This window comes from Prosopis cineraria, unplaced genomic scaffold, assembly GCF_029017545.1.
Source record: "Prosopis cineraria cultivar Desert tree isolate PC_DT_omini unplaced genomic scaffold, ASM2901754v1 PC11, whole genome shotgun sequence".
NCBI classification, from domain to species: domain Eukaryota; kingdom Viridiplantae; phylum Streptophyta; class Magnoliopsida; order Fabales; family Fabaceae; genus Prosopis; species Prosopis cineraria.
In genome coordinates, this window is record NW_026555342.1 from 10831909 (window position 1) to 10842988 (window position 11080).

An 11080-nucleotide genomic window follows, 5' to 3' on the forward strand; every position below is an offset into this window, starting at 1 on the left:
AAGGAAAACAACGTGCTTTGATTGTGTTTTCTTTTTAATTTTTATAGTTTTATTTTATTTTTCTCAGTTCTTTTAGTTTAATCAATTTGCAACATTAATTTTTATAATTTAAATATATATATATAGTGAGATGACATTGATGGAAATAATTTTATTGTAATTCAAATAATTTTTTGCTGATATGAAAATAAATTGATTAATTATAAACAAAAATAAAGTAGGAAATAAGACTTTCTTTTTCGTTTGGATAAAAAAATAAGTTGAATGGGCATTCAATTGAAGTGGTGACGTTTTTCATTGGGAAAATTTCATATGATATCCCCAGAAGTACGTTACCTTCATGAGGGGCTCAAAGAAAATTAAAATTTGGGAGAATTTCACTTAAGAATCACTAAAAAGAATTAATTTTAGGCGGGCTCAAAAAAATTTTAAAATTTCAAATCAGTTCATAAGAGAAAAGTTAAAAAAAATTAAATGACAAAAAGATTAAAATATTCTTAACTTATTATGTAAAATCATAAATTAAAGTTGTTAATTTCATTACTTTGATTGTTAATTTACAAATATTAATTGCAAATTACATGAGTTGATATGTGAATAATTATATAAAACTTGACAGTAGTTTTTCAATCATAAATAACATCATAAGTTGTTAAATTGCTAGCTTTACTTGTAAATTTATTAATATCAATTGTAAACTACTAATAAGTATTGTAATTTACTAATATCAATTGTAAATTACTGACAGATTTTATAATTTACAACTAATATTAGTAAATTAAAAATAAAGTTAGTAAATTAATAATTAATGTTATTAATTGTTTGACAAATGGATGTAACTTACAAGTAATATTGGTAAATTAACAAGTGCAGTAAGAAGATAAATAACTAGTGAAAGATATTTATCATCGAAATTTTTTTTACTTTTCTCCTTTAGATTGAACTAAAATTTCAAAAAAAAATTTGAAATTACTTGAAATTAATTTTCTACAATAGTTCTTAACTAAAATTCTCCCTTGAAATTTCTCTATAAACTCAAGGGCTTTCATGTAATTAAAATTTGTATTGAGGTGTCATAAATGCCCTTAGCTTTTTTTTTTTATTTTATAAAAAAGTGTCAATATTGCCGAGTAATGGCCACTAGAGATCCATCACCATCAGGGAGCCTGTTGTCATCGTCAGTGGCTGAATCTTAGCACTGACGATCAAATCCGATCAAAGGGAGTTAAGGAATGATTTGAACCCTTAACTTTGCGGTATTATAAAAGGTAGTTTACCATTAAACGACCAAAGTTATCTAACAATACATTAAAAATTACAAAATATAATATATATGTTATAGCATTTGCTTTCAAGTATTAATATGGGTTACGATTAATCATAGACATATTGTTGTTTATATCTGAACAATCATTCATAAATATGTAAATACGACTTGTTTAAATATAAAAAAGTTATCAATTTTTAAAATATAACTTATTCAATTTTTTAATAGCTTTTTTCTTAAATATTGACAAATTATCAATATCATGTTAAATAACATATATGTTATAAATTTATTTTTCAAGTATTTTAATGAAATATGGTTAATCATGGACATATTATTGTTCATGTCAGAACAATCACTCACAAATACTCAAACATGACTTAATTATGTATAAAAAAGTTTTCAATTTTTTAAAGGGAGATTTTTGTACAATACCCACTCAACACAATTAATTATTTTTATGTTCATTGACAACTGAGTTTTGAGTGGCACCTAAAGTAATTTCTCTTTTTTAAACCCAATTTTTTAGTTTTTTTAAGAACTTGTTCATTCAAGATTGATAGGTAAATAGTGTATGTGTGTTATAAATTTATTTTTCAAGCATTTTTATGGGTTGTAGTTGATTATAGACATATTATTATTTACATCCAAACAATCGCTTGTAAATATGTGAATATGATTTGTTCATGCATAAAAAAAATTATCAATTTTAAAAACCAAGTTGTTAAATTTTTTTAACAATTTGTTTCTTCACAATTGATAAGTTATCAATATTATATTAAATAATATATATATATATATATTATAAATTTAATTTTTTTAATTATTTTCATGGGCTGTAATTAATTATGAATATATTATTATTCATATCAAAATAATTATTTATAAATATTTAAACATAACTTATTCATATATTAAAAAATTGAATAAACTTAATTTTTTAGTTTTTTTAAGAACTTGTTCATTCAACATTATCTGTGTGTGCGCGCGCGCGCGTGCGCGCGGTGGCTAGCCGTTGGCAGTGATGTCCTCCTTGCAAGCGAGGGAATTTTGACTATTGGTGATTGTGACGCTTTATTTTTTATTTTTTTAAAAAAGAGATAAGAATATTGATGACATTTCAACAATTTTTTTCTTAAATACAAAGTCATAATAAAAATTGTGTAAAAAAATTAATATCAGGTTAAAGAAAAAGTTATAAAACTCTTACAATTAATGCACAGTCTATCAAATCTCAAAATATTCTTTAAAAATCATGTGAATCAAAAAATTAATGCATTTATTTATTTTTCTAGAAACATGATCCTTCAATCTTATATGGTGAGATTCCTAATGTTATTGATATTTCAACAAAACTTTTAATTACATGTCCTTGGGCTCGCGGCGGAATTTCATATTCCTTTAGGTTTTCATGCAGAAAAATTGTTTCCGAGGGCCTATATGAGATTCTTTCTTCTTCGTTGGTTCTGGTTTACCATTTTTACCCATATCCACCTCTTTGCCGGAGCATCGACCCTAATCGGGTTCCGGGCAGTCCCGCTCTTGAAACGGCAAAGGAGGTGAAGAATGCCTATGCAATCGGTGTTCGACGCGGCCGACATCAGGAGGGAGTTCCAAAACGCAGGGCTTGACCCGAAGTTTGTTCCGATTATATGGAAGCATGTGATTCAGAATCAGAAGCAAAACAGTGAGTGCGAGGAATTCGACTGGGAGAAGCAAGTTCCGTCTTTGCCCTCAGCAGCATACTCCTTGCTTCGTTCCAGGTTCAAAAAGCCCCTCTCTTCCTCTGTTCACTCTGTGTTCCACTCTGCTGATAACCTCACCACCAAGCTCCTCATCAAGCTCCATGTACTACTCGATCCTCTCCCTGTCTACGGTCTCAATGGACCGTTCTTCCTTTATTTATCGCATCCAGCATTATGATTCCTCTGATCACTTTGCAATTAGCGCCAAGTTGATTTCCACTTTGGGTTCGTTCGGTTTTTTTTTTTTTTTCAAATGCATCTTGCTCTGGGCGATTCAGGGCGTGTTCTCTTTGGGGGCAAAAGGGGTTACTTTAGGAACTTTGGATTGAACGGTAGTAGGCTGTTGTCGAACTATAGTTTCTGGTGAGGGAGACAAAATGGGCAATTCTTGTGAGGTGTGATTAAGTTTAATTAGAAAGAAGTTAATGGGGGCTTGGAAACTGATTCTCTGCAGCCTGGTCTGTTATGTGAAAAGTGAAAACTTCTAATTTTCCAAGCATTGGAAACCTAACTGCTTTATGATTCAGTACACAATAGCTACGTATATGGGAAAATATTGAACTGATGTTTTCTAGATGATCTAAATGATATATAATCTTTTGTATTCGCACTTATTCCGTCTTCTATATACAAACAAGATTTCAAGTTCTTGGAAGATTAAAACACCCGCATATCCTTCCCAGCCTAAGTCTTCATGCTAAGTTTTCCTGTTTCTGTTTTGATACGGGCGTGCTAATTATAAACTGGATGTCAATTGAACTTTTATGCTTGTAATTTTTTTTATTAACCCACGATTTTCTATATATTCTGCTTATTGTTTTCTTGAATTGCCGAATTATTTGGAGTTTGAAGCATGCTGGTTAGTCATCCTTGCTAATAGCAATTTAGCATTGGTTCACGAACATAGGCACACATATATTTCAATTTCAATTATGATTAAACTGTGATTGGTATTTCTCTTGTTAGAATGGAGCTTTTGTGGAGACTGTGATAATGAGGTATGATACACGATTGGGCAAATACGGTGGTAAACCTCGTCCTGGTGGTCTGAGATCAACTTTGTGTATATCATCTCAGGTTCCTCCCCCACCCAAAAAAAAAAAAAAAAAGAATTGAGCGTTGATGTTAATCTGTTTCCGGCTGCTTGAAGCATATTCCTTTTTATTTGTGGTTGGTGCAATAAAAGCCTATTTCTCCTGTTTTCTACAGGTAGGTTGCAAAATGGGTTGCAAATTCTGTGCTACGGGAAGTATGGGATTCAAAAGTAATTTGTCATCTGGAGAGATTGTGGAACAATTGGTTCATGCCTCTTGTTTATCTGAAATCCGTAATGTTGTTTTTATGGTGATTCTTTTTTCTCCACTATTGTTGATTTGAAAAGGTTCTACTTTTGTATTTGTGATGGAGCAAAATACTTAATTACAATGTTCTTCCTTGTATTCTCTGTCTTCCCTGCTCTATGAAAATATGATATTCTAGTAAAGACAAAATTGTAAGATTTGATTTCCCCCTTTAAAATCATCAACTTTTGTGGCTTATAATGGTCTTATATAACCACTTGCGGTGACACTTTTTAGTAGTTAGCTAGCGTCAGACTTGACATTACTTTGATTCCTTGTTCTATAATTGTCCAAAAATAAGTGGAAAAAGAAAAGAATAAAAAAAGTTCCCGTGATCACATGTCATGTCTGATTAGCACACACAGTTGTGTTGTTGAAGTAGTACTTAATATCGATAATGTAATGAATTACCATGTGTTATTAGTTCCTATCATCTGTGTTTTGGGTTCCATTTTTTGGCACTTGTAAGTCTCTTAGGAAATATGAATAAACTATCAAATGTGTTGGAAGTTAAATTATGACCATCATGTTTACTTGTTATTTTCCTTCTCTGTTTTCTCAAGTTGCAAGCATTCTCTCTTCTGCGGCATTATTATAAAAGCATAATGCATACAAGTGTCACTGCATTTGTAGTTAATGTTCAGTCTGCAGTCTAATCATATATTTTGTTGCAGGGAATGGGAGAGCCTTTGAATAACTATTCTTCCTTGGTAGAATCTATTCGTGTCATGACCGGGTTGCCATTTCAACTGTCACCAAAAAAGATTACTATATCAACGGTATATATATATATATATGCTCTGTAGACTACCACTGTTTCTCTTCTGTCTTTTCCTTCCCAGCCCTGAATTGGCCATTGGCAGAAATGAGATTCACAAAAATTTCAGTTTCGTTCCATTATATCGATGCTATGTTTCTATGGGTTGGATTGAACTCTGCTAGTTTAATTGCCTAACAATCACCAATCAGCTAATGCTTCTGTACCTTTTAGTGAATCATGTTGATTGCATTTTGTTGGGGCACTGTCCTTGCTATGACTTCTTTGCTGCATTTTAAGGAATGTCATATTTTGTATGTAGTAAATGCAAAATATCTTATCTCGCATGGTCCTAACAATAACATTTACCAAAAATGTTTGATTGAAGAAAACAGCTTTCCATTGAGTTATATTGATTACAAAATTTGATCTTTCTACCTAACGATGTTATGAATGTATTTTAAATTGAGTTGCAATCTTATTTATATTCAAGTCTCTTGGGTCGGTTTCTCCTTTGTTTTTGGTGTTCCTATAGTATTGTAGGCCTTTTTTCTCATTTTACAACCCAAGGCACTTTTGGATACTGTTTCATTGATACATTTCAGAGAAAATTAATTATTTGATCATTGTAGTTTTGACCTTATTGTAATTAGTCCCTGAATTTTGCTTCTTGCAATTTAATCCCTGTAGTTTCAACCACTTAAATATTAGTCTCTATATTTTAAAAAATAAAATTATAAAGATTAAAAATGTTTTGAATTTTTAATATTTATAATAATTAAAGATTGAAAGATTAAAATTATAATATTTACAATATCTATAGTATTAGTAATAGAATTATAAAGATTAGAATTATGTTAACTAATTTTTTAAATTATTAAATTATTTCAATCTTTATAAATATTAAAAGTTCAAAATATTTTTAGTCTTTATAATTTTATTTTTTCATATAGAGACCAATATTTAAGTGGTTGAAATTATAGGGACTAAATTACAAGAGAAAAAGTTTAGAGACTGAATTATAACTGAATTAAAACTATAAAAATTGAGTTACAATGTGTCAAAGTTTAGGAACTAAGTTACAAGTGAGTTAAAATTATAGGGACTAAATGATTAATTTTTCCTACATTTTAAATTGATATATATCTGATTTCCTTGGGCAAAAACTCTTGAATGCTGGAAATATCTAGCTGTAACATTTGTTTTCCTTTTCATCTATAATAGGTAGGCATTATTCATGCTATTAAGAGACTTCATAATGACCTGCCTGGCTTGAATTTGGCAATCTCACTCCATGCACCAGTCCAAGACATCCGTTGCCAGATAATGCCTGCAGCTCGTGCTTTCCCATTGGAAAAGCTTATGGATGCATTGCAAGAATATCAAAGGAACAGGTGAGTTAATGCTTTCATATTTAGATTACTTGTTGCCTTATATTCTCTAGGATTATATATGTTTTCATTCATGAGATCTTAATGTGAAAGTATTTCATTCTTAATTACAGTCAGCAAAAAATCTTAATTGAGTACATCATGCTTGATGGGGTGAATGATGAAGAGCAACATGCCCACCAACTGGGGAAACTGATGGAGGCATTTCAAGTGGTAAACTCAGACTGTACTTTGAACCATATTAGATAGAAGCATCTGAATTTTGATTCTTTTGTTAATGCCACTTGAAAAATTTGACGATGTTGTGTACTTTTATCTCTCTGGTTCATCTCTTTTACGCATTTATGCTATTCTAACATAAATCCTTTAACTGTTTAACCTTCTTTCCTTAATAGTGCAGGAGAATAGCGGTGTTTCTCAGAAATCCAAGGAAATTGAATGATCAAATTGATACTTGGTTTCGATTTTTGTACTGAATGGCATTGGCATTTCGGAAAATAAATCTAGATCACTAAATTAAGGGTATATAACTAGTTTCGGGAAGTTGTTCTCCGCTGTCTGTATGAATACTTGCACTTGTTTACCGGAGTTTTTTGATAAGTTCTATCATCTATGTTGTACATGCCTTATGGATACCCAGTTCAATATCTCCAAACATTATTTGCTAAAACCTTTCTTCCCCAATACAAGCTTCCATTCATCAAACATGATTCTTTAGTTTTTAAATCATTTTTCCTTACGACCTTGATCCTTGTGACGCAGGTAGTGAACTTAATTCCTTTCAACCCTATTGGTACCCTGAGTCAGTTCAGAACTAGTTGTGAGCAGAAAGTATCAAGATTTCAGAAAATTCTTAGGGGCAACTATGGTGTTCGAACGACAGTTCGGAAGCAGATGGGTCAGGACATAAGCGGTGCTTGTGGGCAGCTGGTGGTTAACCAACCTGACAAAAAGTCTCTTGGAAATGCAGGTCTCCTAACCGACATAGAAGATCTTGTTATTCGATGACAATTTGGTCCCTCAATCCGTAGGATTGAGTGAACAAGGTTTCAATCCCAAAAAAATTAGTGAGTGAACAAGGTTGTATTTGAAAATAATTGAAAATAACAAGTTTGTTATAAGCTAGTTTATCAAGTGCTGCAGCCAACTTGTTATATTTGGAGCACTCACTATTTTTTTAGGCCTAATGATATGTTATAAAAGAAATTAGAGGTTAGTCAGGGTTGTTATAGGAGAATGATTTTGTGACTAAATTGCTGGTTAATGCTTAATATAGCTTTGTTTTTGTTGGTGGCTATCTGGCTGAATTTTGAATTGATTATCCTGGTTTCATTATTGTTATCAAGTTTAAACCTGTAGAAGAGATAGAGTCGTCTCTTACACTGAGGCCTTGGGGGAGATATGTAAATCGTATTGGACGAATGTACAATGGGGATGTTTGATGAAAGACTATCCTTGGTTCTTGAAATTTTGTCGAGTAATGCAACACATGCCGCTCTAAAATGGTAAAATCACAAATGGACAAAAGGGCATCTGCATTTGAAAATAAAGCACGCCGCACAGCCTAATTTTTGTTCATCTCCAATGGAGCTTGCTTGTATCCGTGCAATTGTGTGACTAGTGTTATTCTTTTACAACAGATAAAAAAAATGGTCATCCTATGCCCATATTTTTTTTTTTGGATTAATAATAACAACTGCAAATAAAAGTCATACAGGAAAATAAAAAATCAGCAGATAAAGGATTACAATTATCTTTATTTTTCCACTATTGCTTCCAATTGTTTGTACATTTTTCCCGCCAATGACTTTTGAAGAGATTTAGTAGATGATCCAAATTAGTTTTAAGCATCAAAACCTTAGGATCTGAATCTCTTCCATCAAGAATACTTTTAATTGTCTTTGAATTGTTGAAAACAAGAGTGATATCTATAAAATTAGGTGGATGAAAGTCATCTAAATCAGCAATCCATTTAACAGTAGATCTAAACTCTTTTTAAAAAAAGAATTTTTTTTATCTGGGTCTAATTTATTTCATTTATTCTTCGCGAATGATTTTTTTATCTTTGTTGATGCTAGTCTTAGCCAAGTTCAAGTGATTAAAACTTGTTTGAACAAATTTTGTGAGGATTCTAGGCAACGTGTAAGTCAAGAAAAAACAAAGGTCTTTTTTTTTTTTGAAGAATGTTAATCATAATGTGAGGACTCAACTAAGCAATGAGCTTGGTTATAGTAGGGCAGCTGACCTTGAGAAGTACTTGGGGTTCCTTTACACCACAATCGTGTGTCTATAAATACTTACCAATAAGTGGTTGATAAATTTTGAGCTACGCTAGATAGTTGGAGAGTTAATTCTCGATCTTTTATCGGAAGGACAACTCTTTTAAAATCTGTTATATCATCTACACCTTCTTATGTTATGTAGACTGCATTGATGCCAGTGAGTTGTTGTGATGATATTGGCAAAAGATCCTGTGGTTTCTTATGGGGTTCTACTGCAAATCAAAAGAGAGTTCATGGGGTTGCATGGGAGCGCATTTGTACTGATAAGAGAGTTGGCGACCTAGGTTTAAGACATTCGAAATTTCAAAATCAAGCTTATCACATGAAGGTTGGGTGGCAACTTATGAATGACAAAGATGCATTGTGGGCCAAGGTGGTGAGAGGAAAATATAGATGTGGGGATGATTTGATTCCTAAAATTGATAAGAAGAGAGGAGGCTCTAGATTGTGGAGTGGTTTGAAAACTGTGTGGGACTCTGTTGAAAGAGGTACAGAGATTATCAATAGATGAGGTCAACAGCTTGTTAGGTAGAAACCAGAAAAGCATGGTTCTTTTTTGGTAAAATCAGCATAAAAGTTTATAACTATTGGAGGTTAGAGAGTGATGTTCTGTTTGGTCTCGAATTTGGAAACTCTAAGTTCCCCAATGTTGCAAATCTTTCTATGGCTGGTGAATCATGATTGATTGATGACAAATAAGGCGAAGTTTCGTCAAGGCCTTCATCCAACTGGAAAATGTGATATTTGTGGAGGTATGAAAGAAGACATTTTACATGTTCTCAAGAATTATTATCTGATTAGAGGCATCTAGCAAGAGGTGGTGCCATCAGATTGTTGGAGCATTTTTAATTAAGGGAACTTACGAGAATGGTTAGATATCAACATTAGATATGTGGGCGGAGACAAGGGGAGCAGATGATGTGATTTCTTTGGTGTTATCTATTGGCTCTTTTGGTGTCGGCAGAATGAATGCATGCGCCAGAACTTAAAGGAGGAAGTTAAAACATGTATTGCAGAAGCGCATAGGATTCTAAATTGCATGAACAGAGCCAAGTGTAAACATTATAAGGATGCTATATCTGAGATAAGGGAGTGCAACCAAGATAGTTCAAATAATAATAGAGTAAAGGCTATAGTTTACATGGATGGGGCTTTCTCTTATACCAACAGTACAGCAAGATGTGGGGGATTGATATATAATGCAGAAGGTAGGCTAACTGAGGCCTTCTTGCTAAGATTAAAGGCTTTTGATAACCTCTCTGTAGAATTATAGGGATTCTTGATGGGTATGCGAAGAGCTTGGGACCATGGTTTCTAAGAGATCAAGTTATGTGAGAATTCTATGGAGTCTATTCATATACTTGAAAATGAGATTCCTGAAGTGCATGATGATTACAATCTCATTTGTAAAGCTCATCAAATGCTCCAACAAGATTGGCAGGTCTTGCTGGCTCATGTGGATAGAAGTGAGAAGACAGATGCAGATTTCTTCACAAAGAGAGCCCTTTCTCTTCCTTTAGGTCTTCACATGATCCTTGGTGACATAGCCATGGACATGCTGCGAGATAATGACATTATGTAGATTGGTTTCTTTTTCCTTGTTTTTTTTCCCCCTTTTCTGCTGTATCCAAAAAAAAAAAAGAAAAGAAAAGAAAAGAAACCGAAGGATTGCTTTGAGTTGGAAAGCAATTTTTTCTAAAGCTAAGAAAGATAAAGGCCTCGTAAATAAGGATTTTGATCTCCCTAATTGTCTGATTAGATCTTTGCATTACCTTCCTCAAGTCTATTTAGGACAAACCATCCAGGTCTTCAAATTGCTTTTGCTAACTGCTACTGCTTCGAGAAGGAAGCTCTATTTTGAATGATCATTCCTCTCTCCTCACAACAAAGCATTCAAAAAGTTGAAGGATGTCATTTTAATTTTTGAATTATCCCATACCCATATGGCGCATATTAATTCTTTAACGTTTTACATGACAAAGCGAGGGTCCTAATAAATTATTAAAACGCCCGAGTTTCATCTAAAGGCTTCATGTTACACTACTTTAAGACATGATCAATAGATAGAGTGAGAAATGGTGCTCCATCCTAATCTTATGGAGCAATAGACAGTAAGAAAGGGAGGGATTCGTTTTGCAGTCTTCTAGCTTTTACCCATCCCTTAATTATTCTCACCAACCTGTGCAGACTTGCACTAATTTGACTTGGTGCATGCCGTCCACAACCACGTTGAAAAGTCAACAAAACACAGAAAATCACAGATTGTTGACCGTGATTTTGGGGTGGCATTACTTATGC

The 11080-nt window shown here is 32.7% G+C and overlaps 1 protein-coding gene across 1 annotated transcript; it reads left to right on the forward strand.

The window, feature by feature from the left end:
* Window positions 1-2662: 2662 nt before the first annotated feature.
* On the forward strand, window positions 2663-7785 carry LOC129285071 (uncharacterized). The gene is made up of 7 exons (XM_054920616.1): window positions 2663-3115; window positions 3979-4089; window positions 4222-4356; window positions 5027-5131; window positions 6334-6503; window positions 6614-6713; window positions 7263-7785. Exons 1-7 carry the CDS (start codon window positions 2834-2836, stop codon window positions 7506-7508), a joined length of 1149 nt encoding a protein of 382 aa, XP_054776591.1. The 5' UTR covers window positions 2663-2833; the 3' UTR covers window positions 7509-7785.
* Window positions 7786-11080: the final 3295 nt, after the last annotated feature.

What these genes read in the sequence shown, in the direction of transcription:
- LOC129285071 (XM_054920616.1), top strand. Translation starts at nt 2,834, where the DNA reads ATGCCTATGCAATCGGTGTTCGACGCGGCCGACATCAGGAGGGAGTTC. An exon ending in CTTTGTGTATATCATCTCAG is followed by an intron (nt 4,090 to 4,221) that starts GTTCCTCCCCCA and finishes TGTTTTCTACAG; the next exon opens with GTAGGTTGCAAAATGGGTTG. An exon ending in TGATGGAGGCATTTCAAGTG is followed by an intron (nt 6,714 to 7,262) that starts GTAAACTCAGAC and finishes CTTGTGACGCAG; the next exon opens with GTAGTGAACTTAATTCCTTT.